Source organism: Pogona vitticeps, chromosome 4 (assembly GCF_051106095.1).
Source record: "Pogona vitticeps strain Pit_001003342236 chromosome 4, PviZW2.1, whole genome shotgun sequence".
In the NCBI taxonomy this organism is placed as follows: Eukaryota; Metazoa; Chordata; class Lepidosauria; order Squamata; family Agamidae; genus Pogona; species Pogona vitticeps.
This window is the reverse complement of record NC_135786.1, coordinates 77,140,582-77,159,008: the sequence shown is the minus strand read 5'-3', so window position 1 is coordinate 77,159,008 and position 18,427 is coordinate 77,140,582. Positions and strand designations below refer to the sequence as shown.

The following is an 18,427-nucleotide window of genomic DNA, read 5'->3' as shown; positions in this document are numbered from 1 at the left end:
AATTGGAACATGCAGGGTTTAGATCCTCGAGTTACTTACAATTCAAAGCCTTCACATGGATTATTCTCACAAAGGAATAATTGACATAGAAAATCTAACTTTAAAATATCACAGCTATTTAAATTATATGATTTACATGAGGTTTGGTCAGAATTTAATCTGGAAGATAACAGCCACTTCTATTATTCTGCGGCACATGGAGTCTTTTCTTGGCTAGATACAATTTTAGTTACAAAAGGTTTGTTGCATAACGTAATGAAAACTAAAATAGGAATGATCAAAGTGACAGATCATGCACCTTTAAAAGTGAATTTGAACCTAAGTAAAGAACAAAGGGGAAACAGAATACCTATGGAGATTCAATTCATCATTGTTAACATCTCCAATACATGAGCATAATATCCGTAAAGGCTTGGAATTTTACTTTAAAGATAATGCAGATCCCTCAATCTTCAATATCACCAGATGGGAAACTATGAAGGCTGTACTGTGGTATTTGTATAAAAGAATTGTCAAAGATGAAAAGGAGAAATGAAAAAATAAGCATTTAGAATCAGAGATAACTTCCTTAATGAGAAAATATAAGGAGAGTGGTTCACAACGACTGAGGTTAATTCTAGATAGAAAAAGGGCAGAATTAAAAGCAATAGATATTAATAGAAATATGACAGAGATGTTGCACCTTCAAAAAAAGTATTATGAATTTGATGGAAAAGGGTCAAAACTTTTGGAAAATAGGTTAAAAACAAGAGAAAAACTAAAATCACTGGTATAATAAATAAGAATGGATTAAGGTGTCTAGATCTGCAAAAGATTCTGGAAGCTTTTACAGATATTGATGAACCCCTATATTCTGATCCCTCTTCTAACTTCTAACGTTAATCAATACCAAGTATTTACAAAGCAACCCCTAGATGAATATATTGGTTCCTTCTATAAACAATTTAGTGAACTTCTGGCACCTCATCTGCAAAGGGGTTTCAATGCCATCCTGGAGGGGGCACAACGTCCACAAACTTGGACCCAGTCCAGAGTGGTGGTATTACTAAAGCCACAAAAGGACACCATATCGATGGAGTCTTATAGGCCAATTTCACTTCTCAACACAGACTGTAAACTATTTGCTTCAGTTTTAGCAAAACATCTTAAGGGGTATCTTGGACAAATGATACATGAGGATCAATTCGGCTTTATTTCAAAAAGATATATTGCAGACCCAATTAGAAGATTATTTGGAGTAATAAATTACAGCAAAAAAAAATCAGTCTCCATTAGCATTATTAGCTTTAGATTTCTATAAGACCTTTGATTGTGTTAGTTGGAAATTTTTACTTAACTCTTTGCAATTTTATAAATTTGGCCCTAAATTTACATCTGTATTACATGAAGTTTATTCTCCTATGTGTTCAAGGCTCTAGATAAATGATTAGGACTCTAAAGAATTTTATGTTCAGAGAGGGACTAAACAGGGATGCCCTTTGTTACATCTTCTATTTACTATGGTGATAGAATTTTTAGCCTCACATATAAGGGCAAATGAAAATATTTGGAGGATACGTATTAAGAATTCAATTCATGTCATAAGCTTATATGCTGATGATTTTATATTGATGCTGAGGAATCCTATAGAAGCAGCTCCTCATATACTAAATGAATTAGGAAAAAAATTTAGACTGCAGGACTTCAAGTGAATTTTAGGAAATCTGCCTTAATGTGCTTCAATTTACCCCCCCCAGATCAAATTTCAGTATCACAAAGGTTAAAAGTCCCACTCACAAATAAAGGGTTTAAATATTTAGGAGTCTTCATAGCTAAAAGTTCTACCAAGTTTCTCAAACTCGGCTATGTAGGTATTTGGAAGAAATCCAAATTAGAAATGAAAAAATGGGAAAAATATAACTTATCACTATCGAATCAAATTGCCTCAGTTAAGATGATGATTTTACCCCAGTTTACATATCTCTTTTATGTCTTGCCTTTAAAAATTCAAGATGCCACATTCAAGATGTGGCAGAAAGGAATTGAAACATTTATTTTTAATAGGAAAACACCCAGGACAGCAAAATCCCTTTGTTACCATCCAATTACTAAAGGAGGTTGTGGTATACCATTACTTCACACATACTATGAAGCCTATCAGCTTCGTATTATGATGCAGCTAGACATAGGATTGGGCCAAGCCCCTTGGCTTCAAATAGAAATGGAATTACTGGGTACATCCAAGCTAGGAAAATATTGTATGTGAAAAAGGATATGAAACATTAGCTCCAAAATGTTCATAGTACTCTACATCCTGCAATGCAATCGTGGAATAAAAGAAAGCAGACGTTCCTATTAATAGCTCCCCTTTAATACCAATATATTGTCATCCAGGTCTCTCACAGGTGATGAGGTATTTAACTCCAAGAGTCTTTGAAAAGATTGGTCTTATTAGGTCAATGGAGTTTTGTACCAATCAACAACCTCTTTCTAAGGATTTTTGGAGGGATCATTTCAGAGAGTGGGGCATATCATGGCTAACGTGGTATCAAATGTAATATTATACAGGCCAACACTGTGAAACAAGTCACAAAGTGCCTCACTTATTTTGAAAATCTTTTCCTTTCTCTAGCTGAAAGAAATATAGGAGCAGTATCAACACTTGTTGCTGATTGAGATAGATCAAGGATCAAAAATGGGGTTGCAGGAGATATGGGAACATGATTAGAATATTAAAATCGATGAAGAGAAATAGTCAGGAGTGTTTATACAATTCCCATACAAAGATGTCTCTGTCACAGCCACGGAGATTTCATTGAATATACTCCAAAAATGGTATTTGACTTCACTTTGGCCCTTGCATATTATTAACCCAGCAATGTCACCAATGTGTTGGAGAGGCTGTAAGTGTAAGGGATCTTTTCAACACCTTTGATGGTATTGCAAAAAGGTAGACCAATTTTGGGAAGAAGTGTTTAATGAAATAAATAAAATTACAAACCAGTCGATTAACAAATCTCCAGAATTAGCACTTCTTACTCTTTTTCTGGGGAAAAATGAATCCATTTCATACAAAACCTTAATAGGCCATCTTTTGACTGCAGCAAGACAGACCATAGTGAAAGGGTGGAAAAACATAGAGTATCAATTACAGCATGGTACTCAAGAGTATGGCAGGTAGCACTGCATGAAAAATTAAGGGCCAAATTGCATATAGTTAAAGGGATAAAACACTTTTAACTCTTTTGCAACTGATTGGCATCCTTTTATTGTTTATATGAATGGAATGGATAATAAGGGACTCCCTGATGTATAAAGAAATTATTGGTAATTGTAATATACTTGGAAGATATTTATAATTTTCCCTGAAAAGAGTTATAAAAATTTTGATATGACTTTGCCATGGGAATGGGAATGGAAGGGTGGGAGGGAAGAAGGGCATAAAATATAAGAAAGTATATGTGAATGCATATAATTAAAAAACATTTAAAAAGAAAATCACTCAACAGGGATGGAGGCCTTAGATACATTCTGTCTCCTGTTTATCATGCTGCCCTTTCATCTGTCTCCAGAAAGACCAGGACCACACACACCAGAAAGGCCACTCACTGTTAACAACTGTTAACAACCCATGACAATGGGTGGAGAAGGACAGCAGAAGTGGGATTACCCCTCACCCCCAGTTATTTGTCCTTCTTACAAGCCTATTCAGACCAGGGAGAAGTGAAACCAATGTGGAGGGTATGTCAGGGATCTCCTACCAATTCTACTCATACTGAAGAAGCTACTTGGATGAGTAGCGAAACATTTCAACCTAATAAGAAAGAAGTCCAGTTGCCATGATTCAACTTCCAGATAGTCATCACAACTCTTTCCCCCTCCCACACTGTGATTTGCAGTAAGCCGGGGCAATCAGATGGTAAATGATGCCTGTTTTTCTCTCACACAAGCACAAGATATAAGATGACAGAAACCCTATGCTTTAATAGACATCTTCCAGTTCATGGGGAATTATTGCTGCTGGAGATACGTTAATTGTATTTTTCTCTATTTCTCTATTTTTCTGTTTGATCCTAAAATTATGTTGAAGCAAATTGCTGTCCTGTTTATTGGTTCATGGATCTATCTGTCAATCTTGTCTCTTATCCTCCTTATAGCAGAATCTCTGAGTATTCCTGACTCCATATTCTCTTGATAGTAACTCAGCAGTTAACTTCTGGCATCATCAGTACCTTTTCATGCATCTATTTGCCATTCCCCGCTGACCAATTGTGGGTTCTCCATTCCCTGAGAAAAGCACAGCAGTACTTTCTATAGGGTTGTGGAGTGACATTTCACAATGAATTAATGTCAGTGGTGATTGCTAATTCCCATTTAATCAGCAGGAAGAGGTGTTAATTTCAGTCAGCGTATCTTAGGCCAGGCCTGTCTTTGTATCTCCTCCACTGAGAGGCACAAACTTAAAATGCTTAAAGTCTCAGTGAAAGGAATTGTTGTGATCTCATACACATGAGACACTGAGCAGGGCACACAGAGCCAAGGGTGATCTTCACAGTTTTCATTACAGCTGCCCCCACAGCTGAAAACTGTGGGGGCAAACTGCCATTCTGTTTAAAAGTTGCCATGCCATCTCAGCTAGTAGAAGTGCTGCAATGAAGTAGAGAAAGCTTCACATGTCTGTAGGTTTTGCTTGAGTGTATGCACTCAGAGTCTCCTTCAGATGATGGCCAATGAAGTTAGTCTGTGTAAAATTACACCATTTATCAAATAAATAGTTTGCTGGCCTTGCTCGGCCACTTGTTTGGTTATTCTGCAGCAATATACATCTGCACAAGTATTCAGAACCCCTCTCTAGTCTTTACAACTCTATTCATACAGATATCCAAGTATTATATTTTGAAATGTTAGCTGCTTTTCAGTGAATCAAATCATTCTCTCTCTCTCTCTCTCTCTCTCTCTCTCTCTCTCTCTTAAGGGTCCTGTATACAAGATAGCATGGAATCCATTCAGTACAGAAGTGTTTCTAAGTTGTTCTGCAGACTGGAGTATTATATTATGGCGCCATGATTCTACCCACCCTGTCTTGACATTCACTTCCACAACTAATGTTATTTATGACATAATGTGGTCTCCCAGTTCAGCATATGTGTTTGCAGCTGCAAATGAAACTAGAATTGAAATCTGGGATCTTAGTGTCAGCACGTAAGTAACAGCATTTTTTGGAGGAGCCTTTAAATTGTTTGGCTGTATCTCAGTCCAGTGTAACTAGTTATTCTTGAGAACACTGCATAGTGTTATGGCCTTCTGTATTGTCCTTAACGGATAATCTTGAAACCAGTTTAAACCCTTCCTGTTTGTTGAGCAGGTTGGGGAAGCTCATTCATTTAAAGCAAAGCTGCTGTCATATGGTCTGAAGAAAAGCTAGTGGGAGGCTCTCTGTGGTCTGGATCCATGATCCCTCCATTGTAGGCAGATTTACTGAACAGGCATAGTCTGAAGGGTAATCTACTCCCTCATTCTATCCTATCAGTGGGGTCCCCTGACCACCTTTGTAGCATTTTCAGGAAGTGGGGTGGAGACATGGTGGGTAGCTTTCAGCATATGCCTAAATCTGGATGTAGTGATCTACTTTCAGCACTTTCAGCTGGCTTTCAGCGGTGAAAGCAGGAGTGAAACTACTGACAAAGGCAGTCTGCTGTGAAAAGGGTGCAGGCCATATTGTATGATTTGCTTATTCTAGCAGTAACACTGCATCCCACTTTAGAATGGTGCTAACCTCAGCCCCTAAAACAGCAACTGCGAACATGTGCTAATAATGGGAGCCTTGGATCCCTCATCCACACACTAGGGCAGCTCAACACTTCTGTTCACAAAACTCTCCTTCTAGCATGAAGTGATGAAAAGACAAGCTCCAGGAGGCTGGGGCTTTTTGCGTGCAAAACATATGCTCTGCCACTACTTGGGAAGAGACTGCCTACTCCCTGGTAGCCACGTAATGCATTCCGAAGGGAAATACCATACAGTGGTGCCTCGCTTTACGATCGCTCTGTTTAACGATGAAACTGCATTACGACTAACTTTTTACTATCGCTTTTGCAATCGCTTTACGATGTTTCCTATGGGGGAATTTCGCTTTGTGATGATCGATTCCCTGCTTTGGGAACCGATTCTTTGCAAAACGATGATTTTCGGACAGCTGATCGGCAGTTTCAAAATGGCCACCGGGTAAACAAAATGGCCCCCGCTGTTTTCTGGGATGGATCCCTCACTGCACAGGCAGCGAAAATGGCCGCCCTATGGAGGATCTCCGCTGGATGGTGAGTTTCCAGCCCATCGTAACACATTAAATGGGTTTTGATTTCGCTGGAATGAATTAATGTTGTAATGCGAGGCACCACTGTATTCCACCATGCCTAAAATTGGTCATTGCATTCATGGCAAGCAAGGTGCCAGGGGAAGGAGCCCCTTGCATGTTGATGTCTTCCCTTAACCCCTGCCAGGTTTAATTTTTATTTTAAGGGGCCTAATGATCATTGTTCATGAGCATTAAATTCTGGCATAAAAAAGAGCCAATGAAGGCACAGGAATATAGCTAGCTACCTTATAATTAGCCCCACAGTGTTGCTAAGACAAACGGCCTAAGTGACATGCAAGGCTGTGCTCTGACTATAACTGTGTGGCATATCCTAGCTACATGAGGCAACATGAATGTTACTGTTTGGAAAAAGTAATATGTTAAACATGGTAAGCAAGCACTCATTTAAAAGTAAACTATATCCCACAGTGGGATCCTCTAAATGGCGCTACTGCTGTGGTGATACATTATATGTCTTATTGATTTATATACAGGCTGGACCCCTTGATTGTGAACCCTGCCACTGGAAATGTGAAATTCACAACCGTACTTTTTGCTAAAAATGCAGACTGTATTCTGATTGGGGACAGTGATGGGTTAGTCACTGTGTATGCACTAAGAAATATGATTGCATCAGACAGAAAAAAGGTATGTTTTGCAACATTAGAAGCTTAAACTCACTTAGCCTCATGGAGCCATGAAAAAAATGCTCTGCCATCTAGTTGGAAGTAAATTGGTCTCCTCTTGTAGTGCACAACCTGTGACAAGTTTGGGAGCATGGCATCCAAATACTGCAGTTGGGGTCATGTTCATTGTGGCTGCTACGGCAATATAGTGGCCAGTCCAGGAATGAGGGGATACAGTAGCTGGTTCTTCCATATGGCATTATTTTGTCAAGCTAAACAATAAGAAAAGTATCTGTTCCTTCTGATTAAACAGCTATCTCATAAGGTTTCCTCAGAGATATGTGCACAGCAATCACATTTGCAAATTATGCCTGTGTTTACCAGTTGCAGAGAGAGAGACAGACAGACAGAGACAGACAGACAGAGAAAAATACATAGATGAGAGAAGCCGTGTGCATTGATAAAAATTGTCTTTCACCACTTGAAGGAGTTCTAGAATGTGCCAAACAGTTTGGTTTGACCCCGAGTAACAGGTTAATGGCATGTCAGCAAAGTATCTCTGCACAAGGATTACAGTGGGGTCTTGACTTGAGAACTTAATCCATATTGGAAGGTGGTTCTCAAGTCAAAAAGTCTGTAGGTCAAATCTCCATTGACGTACAGTGCATTGAAAACCGATTAATCCCGTAACAGGCCGTTTTTGTTCCATTTTGGTTTTTTTCTGGTCTGTAAGTCAATTCTCAGGCTGCAAGTCAAACCTAAATTTTGCTCAAAAACTCAAAAAGTCTGTAAGTCAAGCCGTCTGTAAGTCAAGGGTCCACTGTAACTATTTGTTAATGGTGCTGCTTGAACTTATGCTCAGCTGTATGCTGTCTCAGTACAGAAGGCATAACTGGTTTTAATCCTCTGCGCATTGGTGGTATTTTTTTTCATAAAACATGAAAAACCCACCTTGGTGATGGAGGACATTATTTGTACATACAACTTGCAAATAAAGCAAAGTGTGCTGCTTATATACTGCCCCATAGCACTTCAAGCACTCTCTGGGCGCACTGTGCCAGGAGGCTCCTATAAACATTCAGTATTCTACTGAGCTTCCACTGAGTGGGAAGTCTTGCCAATGAAGTAACAGGAGATCATGCCATTTGCTCTAGTATTGCCATTATTTATTTATTTATTTATTTATTTATTTATTTATTTATTTATTTATTTATTTATTTATTTATTTATTTATTTCAGAAGATGTGGGTGGGATCACTTCATGAAAAGCATTACTTGGACAGCAACAACACTTGCACAAAGAGATTGGCCAACCTTTTATTCTTTTTTGGAACGGTAGAGGATGTAGTGGCTTCTGTAGCCTAGCTTAAAGAACATAAAGATTAGTGATGTATAGGATACTAAGGTTTATTATGGATAAACAGATAAACATTTTTAAAATCTTGGATAAGATTGCTGTGGATATATGGCTAGTCCCTAAGGCTTTGGCTCTAGACTTGTCTTCTTCAGGACAAGTCCAACCGAACTCTGAGAGAAGGAGAGGTTACTTTTGAGCAAACTTGTATAGGGATGAACTCCACAAATACTTTTTATGATAAAAGTGGCAATTGTGAATGTTACCAGTACAGGAAGAAAAGAGCCAATTTATACATTTTTCTCAGTGTAACATTTTCATTGTGTTTACAAATACATGAAATGCAAAAATGAGTTCAAGGATTTCTTGTGAAAAACAGCTCAGTTTCTAAATCAGTCATGGTCCTGAAAACTGTTTACATACGAAACTCTTACAACACTGTCCTTCTATCCAACTAGAAGTAAATCCCATGGAGTTAGATTGTGGTTAATTTCTAGAAAGGTGGAGATTGGATTGAGGCCTTAAAACATGTGCTGGCCTTTACTGCTGATGTCATGTACTAGTGTTAGCATTTCAGTTTATGTCCTTATAAAAGCCATGAGTGTTGGCAAGTTTTATTGTAAGCATTTTTACATTATTTATTTATTTATTTATTTATTTATTTATTTATTTATTTATTTATTTATTTATTTATTTATTTATTTATTTATTTATTTATTTATTTATTGGACTCTCCGGGCGGTTTTCAATTTAATTATACAGGCTACACATTGCCCCCCCAGCAAGCTGGGTACTCATTTTACCGACCTCGGAAGGATGGAAGGCTGAGTCAACCTTGAGCTGGCTACCTGGGATTTGAACCCCAGGTCGTGAGCACAGTTTTAGCTGCAGTACAGCGTTTTAACCACTGCGCCACGAGGACATCAATGTTCAGATTTGGGCTACTCATGTCTTTGTCCAAGTGATTCATTTATTCACTTTCTTGCTGATAATTAAAAGACAATACTAAACAAAAGAAAAGCACAAAAAGACTTTTGATAGGTCTGTTGATAACAATAAATGCTCATGTACATACTGTATTTATTTCATCTTTTTCAGGTGGACATTTTGCATGATATGATTGGCTCTAATTTAGCCTTTCCTGTATAGCTTTTTACAGCAATATGGAGTGAAGACAGGAAGTGATATCTGACACCTGATATTTAATTGTGCAATGCTGAAAAAAGTAACTATTATATATATATATATATGTACTTATGTGTGTGCATTCGGTATATGGAATCAAATCTGTTGGAAAACCTTGGAAAATTCCTGGATTGAAAAGAAACAATCCTTACAGACACATCAAAGTTAACTGCCAGTGTTAACTCTAGAATGGCATAGCACAATATGATGTGTGCCAAAGACAATACAGAGATAGAAATTAAACCTGAAGCCATGCTCTGGCTTTTGCAAACTCTATGGTATCCTATGAAAAGCTATTCAAAAAATGAATAATTTAGGTAATAGATAGAAAAATCCATTGTTATCCAAATTTTATTCCGCCACTGTAATGGAACCAAATGTAGCCATCCACAAACCCACTGAAATCAATGGGTTTTATGTTAGTTAAGATTAACTGTAATTCTATTAATTTCTACTACTATGTTATTAAGTCTGGACATGACCTAATGAGTTCAATCCAGTGCCATGGGACAGCACAAGAGGGAAGGACAAACCTGTGGATGGGCATTGTGGGCATTGTGCCACCCCCTTTCCACCAGCATGGAGCCCCCAATAGATCTCTTACCTGTTCCATGAATGGAAGGAACCCTTCCAATCAATGAACAGCCAGTCTGGATCTAACCTCCTACATCTAAAGTCATATATTAACTTCCAGTATTGACTGGATAGGCCTATATAATCCTGGAAGGTTGTCACACCTGGGCATATATTTTTTTTAAATGACAGTAATGTTAAATTGGTTTTATGAGCCTGGCAACAACTGCTAAATGGTTAAGCCACTCAAAATTATAGAGTGTTAAGGAAGGCATTATCACCCACTTTCACATCTATTTTGCACATTTTCATGAAGAAATTGTATGACAAAAATACTTCCTGTATGTTTCTAAAGAGTGAACAGTGTGTTAATCATTATCCCCCAAATGTGACAAAATGATATGCTGCTGCTTTTAATGAATGGACAGGTGTTTACTTATTGGGTCTGCTAAAGATGAACAATCTCTTCAGTGCTCTTATAACTCACAATATATTTTCCTATGAAACAGGGTAAATAGTGGTCAGAATTTTATTTCATGGTGCTGGAGAACACAGGAGATATATGAAATAAATTTTGGCATTTGTAGTTTATCTACTATTTACTTGGATTCCTGCCTTATAGACCCCTTCCAAATCAATTATTCTATGCTTCTACTTCCAAATGTAAAGTGATGAATTACCAAGCCAAAACAGGCCACTTCACAGAAATGATGGATTATCATCTAATAGTGTCCTTCCACTAATACAGGAGTGGGCAAAGTGCCCCACTGGTGCAAAAAATCTGTTTTCTCACACAAAAATGAGTGAACTTCTGGCCCCGAAAGCCTTCAGAAGCAACTGATTTTTTTTCAAATATGTTAAGTGAGGTAACATGTCCAAATATCAGCTTTCCAAAACCAAAAGTAGGCTTCCAGCTACTTCAAATCCCCGCCCCCATTTTTTCTCCATATTTTGGGTGGTGGATGAGAACCATGGAGGACTGCAGAGGGAAACAAAATGGTCCTTGAACCCCCACAGTTGCTCACGCCTAGCAAAAATGGATATTGCTGGTGAACTGAAATCCTCCTCCACTCTGCAGCCCCTTGTGTGCCCTATAAATTCACACTGTGTTGCAATAACACTTGAACAACAGGGGAAGAACATTCAGGGAGTATGGAGGGGCTGCTGGAGGAAGGAAGGAAGCTCTCACACTTTGGGCAGAAGTCTCCTATATTACGTTGGTGGAAAGATTATCAATTAGTCCAAAAGCATTAAACTAATTTGGGTAAAGCTAATCCTGATCTGGCACTAACATAAACTGCTTGAAAGTTTCCTATTTCCCTACTTCAGTTTCTGAGGCTCTCTAAGGCTCTCTTTTGCCTTGAGGAAGCCTCAGGATGGGGGAAGGGGAGGAATTAATAGTAAAACATCACAGCCGGATCACTGCTGTGGTCCCAACTGGGGCAGCAAAATTTGAATATTAAAGGCCCTCTCCACCTCATCCCAAGGCTTCCAAAGGCTTCCCTAGGGGAAAAGGGTGCCCCAGGGAGCCTTGGAATGTGAAAGTGTGTGAGTTGGGGAGGCAGTTAGATTGGAGGGCTTAGCCAAATAAAGCAAATTTCTATGTTGTGAAAAAGTTCTTTATAAACAACCAGTGCACTGAGACCAGCTCAGTTCTGGGAAGACTAGTACCATCCAGTTCTCATATACTAGTTTGTAGACATTCAGGCAAACAACCACCAGTCAACATCAATTACATAGCAAGGGGTAACTTAGACAAAGGACAAAGTACCCTAACTATTTCCTTTAATATATCATATAAGCTAATCTCCCCCTCTTTTTTTAATAAGTGTACCATTATATTTGTTTTCCTTATGTTCTTTTTTTCTCAGTAATAATAAAACTTCAGTCAGAAACTCATATCCATTTAATTATATACAAATTGTACTTTCATGCCTCTGTGACCCTATAACCATAGTTTGTTTCCATGTCCTTCTAAAAAGGAACAACTCACATGTTGACATGGACAAGCAGTTCTTCACTCACTCCCCCTCCAATCCGGATTAGATCTAAAGGGTCAAGCATTTTGAAACACTGTGTTAATGTCAAGCTACCAGCTGTTTCTTACTACGGAAACTTAGAAAATATATGTCTACACAGGGCATCATATATAGGAGTGCAGTAATGCTAAATTTTATTTTTGATTTCTTCATCAGGGGATAGGAAACTTTCAATGTTTAAATTATTTCCCATTCTGGATCTAGGTTATGCTCCTGTGATTTTACACAGAGGGATTTTGCCCACTGTGTGTTATGTGCTATCAAGTTACATTCAACTTATGGTGATCCTAATATGGTTTTCAAGGTACGTGAGGTTTTTAAAGAGTGGATTTATAAGTGCCCCCCACCCCACCCTGAATTCACAGAACGTAATGAACTGGTAAACTGATGATTAAAACTTACTGAGCTGGATTGCTTCTAACAAACCAGTGTCCAGAAAGAATACTTCCTTGTACAGATTACTGGGTTGGACTACGTGCGTGGCATGTGAATGTTGTTCCTAAGGGTTTTTTTTTTAAACAAAAGCCATGGTAAGTAGCTGTAATCTGGAAGCACATTTCACAGCAGAATGAGAAAATGTAAGAGGAAGGTAATACATGTTTACCTAAAGGATGCTTTTTCTAACAAAACTATCTTCTCTGAACTGCCTTTTTTTCTGGTGGTGGGAAAGATAGAGGAACTTTGATCATTGTCTACGCTGGGCAAAAAGCAGCTTGGATTCAGTGTGTGTGATTCTGATGCACCAAAAGGTTCACAATAAAGGTTCTCCTGTCTGCAGCTTCCTTCATCTGGTTTGAAACAAACGAACAAACATCAAGATACAATGTTCAAAACAAAGCATGCCATCAGACTGTTGTGCTCCCAGATTCTCAGCTTAGCAGCCATTTGTATGACTTTGCTGCTGAACTATTTCACTACTCCTGATGCAGGGGAGCTTTCTGGTTCACATCACTCCACTGCAGACAGCAAAGCAATGGGACAGGGGAGGCTGTCTCAAGATGGCACCTTAGAGTTTCAAAGGTCAAAACAACTAAAGGAAAAATGGGTGCCACCTTGTGTGACAGCTGCTTGCTATCATAAGGATGAAGGGAACAGGAAGCCATTCGTTGTAAGATAGCCCCAAACCTGGGACGCTTCTCCCAGTTTGCAAGGAAGAGGCTATCTTAACTGAGTCAAAACCACAGAAGGACAGTGCATAAGGAGAAAGAAGTACTGACATGAAGGGTTGTTTTCCTTATCACAGTTTCAAAGACTGGGAATCTGTATGATCAGCTGCACTTCGGGCTTTTTTACATGTACGAAAAATGCTAGAGCTGCATACATTTTTCAAAAGTAAAAATACTGTAAACTGAAACTAAAGGAATCCAATGAAGTTTCTTTGTACAGTATTTTCCACTTACTACAACTTTTGACTGCATCACTCATAGAGAAAGCCATAATAGAGTTCTGTTTTAAATTCTAAGGATTTCTATGTAAAGCCTTGCATATCCCAATTCTAACTAATAAAATAAGGCAAGAGTTATAAACAGAAACCAAGTATCAGAGGGGAAAGAGGGCAGCTCTCTCTAATGTCCCTTTCAAGAAAAAAACAAACCCAAACTTAAATTATTTAGTATGCATAAGTTTCCATTACATTTTGTTGACGGTCTTTTCAGAGCCCTGTGAGAGCATGGCACTCTGATTAGGTTTCCTTTGGTTTAAAGCAATCAGATTTATCATCTAAGGTTATCAGTGCCTGACTGGTATTGAATAACACCCACCTGGGAACCAAAGCTGAATAAAATGATCTTTTGTAGTCTGTTTGTGAAAATACCTGTTAAGATCTTCTTATCCACATGAATAAGAAAAAAATGTATAAAAGGAAAACAATGAATATGATCTGTGCCAGGTTTGGGAATCACAAAGTTCGTATAAAGAAAGTGGCAAACTGTCTGTCTCAAAAACTATATATTTTTGGAAATTATGTCATAGAAAAATGTCATGATTTCAGAAATTAGAATAGTTCCATCAGAATACATAATATAATACACTACAGTGTAAATATATGGGAAAACAAACACAAATAGAAATCTGTTATTTGATAGCAAGATGTAATCATGTGTACTTTCCAAATTCATTTTAAAAAGACTAATAAATGCAAGCATAAATGCTAATAAATCAAAGTGTAAATGTAATAAAAGTATTAGAATAGTAGCTGTGATCAGCATACGTGATTAAATCAAATTATTTTTGATTTGATAAAATACTTTGAATCCAGCACGTTAAATGGCAAGGCAGCACAGCATGTATATATTGGTTCAGCTTCTCCTCTGTTTAAAAAGTAATAGCAATCCACAGTCATTTGTGATGTGTGAAAAATACAATAAAATTTTCCGAGAGCAGGAAGTGCACATTTATATTGTAGACCTAAAAGAAAACTCTATAAACAATGCTGGATTACTGAATGTTTTGCTATTTTTAGCCAATTCCGCAATATATAACCTTAATTACTATTTGAGAACAATTCAGGTAAAAATCCTAAAGCACTTAAACTCTAATAAAATATATGACAAACATGAGATAACCATACATCTGTATCATATGACTAGCAGAAGAGAGGAGCATATAAATGGGTCTGTAATTTTGGCATCAGTCTTTAGTAGTCTGCTCCTTCTTTCCTGCTTTGATTAATCAGGTGCTATTTCTACAAAATGAAGGGCACGGTACTAGGGTTAGTTTTATTCTCCTTTGCTATGCTCATATCTGAAGTAAAGTCTGAAGGAAATATCAGACTCTGTGGGAGAGACTTTGTCAGAGCTGTTGTCTTTACTTGTGGAGGATCTCGCTGGAGAAGACAACTGAATGACTTTCCAAAAGGCTTCGCAGGTAACAGTTTTAATTATATACAGTCCCAATGCTCTGGCATTTCTCATGCAACAGCTCTATTAGTAGTATTACTTTTATGTAGTCTGTTTGTTTTTAAATGCTTCTTCAGATGTCTTTCAAAGATTCTGCTATCTTTTCAGCACCAGTCAAATTACCTTTTAATCCAGGCTTTACATCGTTAAGCTGTGCTTTTATTCCTGCCAATTTTATCTCACGTTTCATCATTTTTAATTTATCTTGGATAACACATAAGTAACAGCTAAATAAAAAATTACGGGACAAAAATGGCAGCGACAACCACAGATGAATAATTTATAGTCTGGAGAAATAAAAAGATATTTGACTGGTGCTGAAAAGATGACAGAATAAACATTAGGCCATTCACACTGGGACAATTTGCAAGATAGGTTGTTGTTGAGAAAGCCCTTGAACAGTAAGTGCAGTACATGAGCAAGTGGGTGTGGAGGCAGGCTTCCTTCTGGGTACAGACTTTAATGGTAAGCACCAGTTCTTTAAACTGTGTTTCAAAATGGCATAAAATTGATTTCATACAAGTTATTTCTTAATTCTGCATGTTCTGAGGTTCTGCTGTGATAAACATATAAATGGAGGAGCAGAACTTTGCACTTCTATATCCCTGTGACTTGAATTTTTAGTTATTTTGTTGCATTTACAGCAGTGCTTCGCAAGACGGATTTAATTCGTTCTGTGGTTAATGTTGTTTTGCGAAAAATTCGTCTTACGAAACACGTTTTCCCATAGGAATTCATTGAAATCTAACTAATGCGTTCCTATGGGCAAAAAAAGTCAGAACAAAGTCAAATTTGGTTTACAAAGGGTTTATTAAGTGCTCTTTAAAGCCATATATATTGTGCAGATGATTTTAAAAATTTCAATCAAAAAACTTTAACTTTTTAAACATCATAGAAAAACATTTAAAAATCAGCAAACATGAGGCAGGAACAAAAACAGAAAACATTCTTCTTGCGAAGCACGGCCATAGGAATATTTGTCATGCGAGTCATCAACCCCATTGCCAAAACCATTTGTCTTGCGAGTTTTTTGTCCTGCGAGGCATTTGTCTTGCAAGGCACCACTGTACATGCCACCTTTGTCCCAGAGAATTCAAGCACTGTACGTGACTCTTCCCCTCTGTACTTTATCCCCACAACAACCCTGTGAAGTAGGTTGGCTGCCAGTCTTATTTACCAAAGTCACTCAGTGAACTGCTCAGTAAAGCCTAGCCTCAGTAGATAACCTAAGTCCCGGTCCAATGCTTTAAGAACTACACGATATCTGCTAGAAATTAATAATACTGATCCTTAACACAAATGGAATTTAAAACAAAAAAGATGAGACTTAGAATTGCAATATTTAGGTTATTGCAGGAGTTCAACTTTGACCAGTCTCCGGGAGGCAGTGAAAGACAGGAGGGCCTGACGTGCTCTGTTCCATGGGGTCATGAGGAGTCAGACACGACTTAACGACTAAACAACAACAAAAGGAGTTGAACAATTCAAGTTTATTAAAGTTTGCCTACCTTATCCAGCATTTTTCTCATTTCTTTTAAACAGATGAAAACAATTACCCATATTTACCACTTGATGTCAATGACTCAACTGGTGCCAATGAAAAATATATGCAGAAAGAAAAATCACAAAGCAAAGAATTCATCCCATCCATCTCTGAAGCTGAAAGAGATCTGCGAGGGCAGCAACAAAAGTTTATAAGCAAAAGACAAGAAGACCTCATGCGGATCAGAATCACTTGCTGTACTATTGGCTGCAGTAGCAGCAGTATAAGTGCACTATGCTAAAATGTACCAGATGCTGTTATGGAGGTTATTAGGAAAGAAAATAGTTTGGGGGTTGTTTTTTGCTTTTAAATAGGTAATTTTGGTACCTTTTCTAATGCACTCTATAGCTCCTAGCTCTGAAGTACTTTTTCAGTGTCACTCCAAGATATTGTTGAAATTGGCAAACAATTGTTAATGGCTGCATTTCAAGCATATCTGCTCTCTCTTAGTTTATCAATAAATGTGCAATTCATTACATGGCTCCCACTGTTTGTTCTTGTCAGTGCACAGGAATAACATTAAGCTTATTTCTGTATAAAAATCTCCTGAAATTAAACATACTGCATTTCCTCAAGGAGTCAGAACTAAGCATTGTAGAAACATATAGCTCAGTGGTAAAGAAAAAGCTTTGCACACACACAGTCTCAGGGCAAATCCCTGATACATCCAGGTACATATGCCAGAGATCACCCATCATTAGAGCAGAAATCATGTTAGTACTCAAGAAATGTGCCTGAGGTAGTCGTCTGAATTGGAAAAATTAAATGTGAAAGGAAAAACAGAGCTTATCATCTGAAAACCAATCATAAAACAAAGCAAGCAATTTTGTAAATGATGGGACATGATAAATTTACAAAGCAAATCACAATTAGTGCTTAAGGATTTTGGATTTCACTCTTGTGTCATATGTAATCTCTAGATGCCTGCAACAAATCAGAGCAGACAGTGCGGAACTACTTTAGATATTCCAGTGCTGCAACTCTAAGACATAAGGCATAACCAGTCCTTGTTGAATATTCCTAGTGGAACACACTTTGAACGATTTCAAAATGACTGCATTCTAGCACTCTTTTGAAGTGTTTGCTGATCTCCCCACCACCACCACTGCTGGTGATAAAGAGGTCAAAACTGGAAAAAATGTATATTTTTTCAGAGGAAGGAGTGAGCAAAATTCTGGAGACTGGAAAGAGGCTTACCAGTAAAATAGAAGCACTATCTCTGTTAAAAACCTTTAGGCAACTTGCTGTGCAAGTAAATTTGAAAACTGTTTTCTCCAGATTCTTCTTTCAGATGGTTTAGTTTCAGCTACTGGGAAAAAATGTTTTGTGAACAGTTAAGTCCTTACTTGTATAGCGGGGGCCATATAAAGCTTTTTATTCAGAAAAAGGAAAGGGGCTACAATAACTACCACCAATGATGTGGTCTGGACAAGTATGGCATTGCTTTTCATTTGGGACTTAGGTTCAAGCTAGACATGTTTTAAAAATACAGTTAGCAGCTGCATATTGTCATCTTTTCTAGAGCAAGCACAGCGAATCCAATCTGGATTGGAAGCCCAGTACAGAGTATAGAAGGGATTTTATATTTACCCCCTGCTGTATTCCTAAACTGGTGGAGATGGGACTGGGCCTACACTTTTTATGACCAGAAACTGATTTATGAAAATATGTGAATGAACTGGGTCAGTTAAAAGTGCAGACGTGGAGTACTTAATTCAGATTGGAACCACTATGGGAGGCAAAGAGTTAACTCTTTCTAGACTCTCCCCCCCCCCCCTTTAGGCTCCTAATCTATATTTCCATTTTAAATGTCTAAAAAAACCCAGTAAGACACTTCAGGTGGTACCTGCAAGCAATATTTTCAAGGCAGTTTAAG

At 37.9% G+C, this 18,427-nt stretch overlaps 2 protein-coding genes across 3 annotated transcripts in view; both read left to right on the top strand.

The window, feature by feature from the left end:
* The window catches only part of DNAI4 (dynein axonemal intermediate chain 4), a 56,703-nt gene extending 39,676 nt beyond the window's left edge, over positions 1–17,027 (top strand). The window contains exons 15-18 of one of the 2 annotated variants that reach the window (XM_072997767.2): positions 4,955–5,181; positions 6,829–6,982; positions 9,413–9,539; positions 16,551–17,027. In XM_072997767.2, coding sequence (XP_072853868.2) covers positions 4,955–5,181; positions 6,829–6,982; positions 9,413–9,463 — 432 coding nt within the window. In that variant the 3' untranslated portion in view covers positions 9,464–9,539; positions 16,551–17,027. Of the gene's footprint in view, positions 1–4,954; positions 5,182–6,828; positions 6,983–9,412; positions 9,540–12,315 lie in introns of both variants that reach the window. The other variant, XM_078392963.1, reaches the window with a different exon arrangement.
* Positions 14,844–16,792, top strand: INSL5 (insulin like 5). The gene is made up of 2 exons (XM_078393062.1): positions 14,844–14,976; positions 16,551–16,792. The coding sequence occupies exons 1-2, from the start codon at positions 14,844–14,846 to the stop codon at positions 16,790–16,792; spliced, it is 375 nt and encodes a 124-aa protein (XP_078249188.1).
* Positions 17,028–18,427: the final 1,400 nt, after the last annotated feature.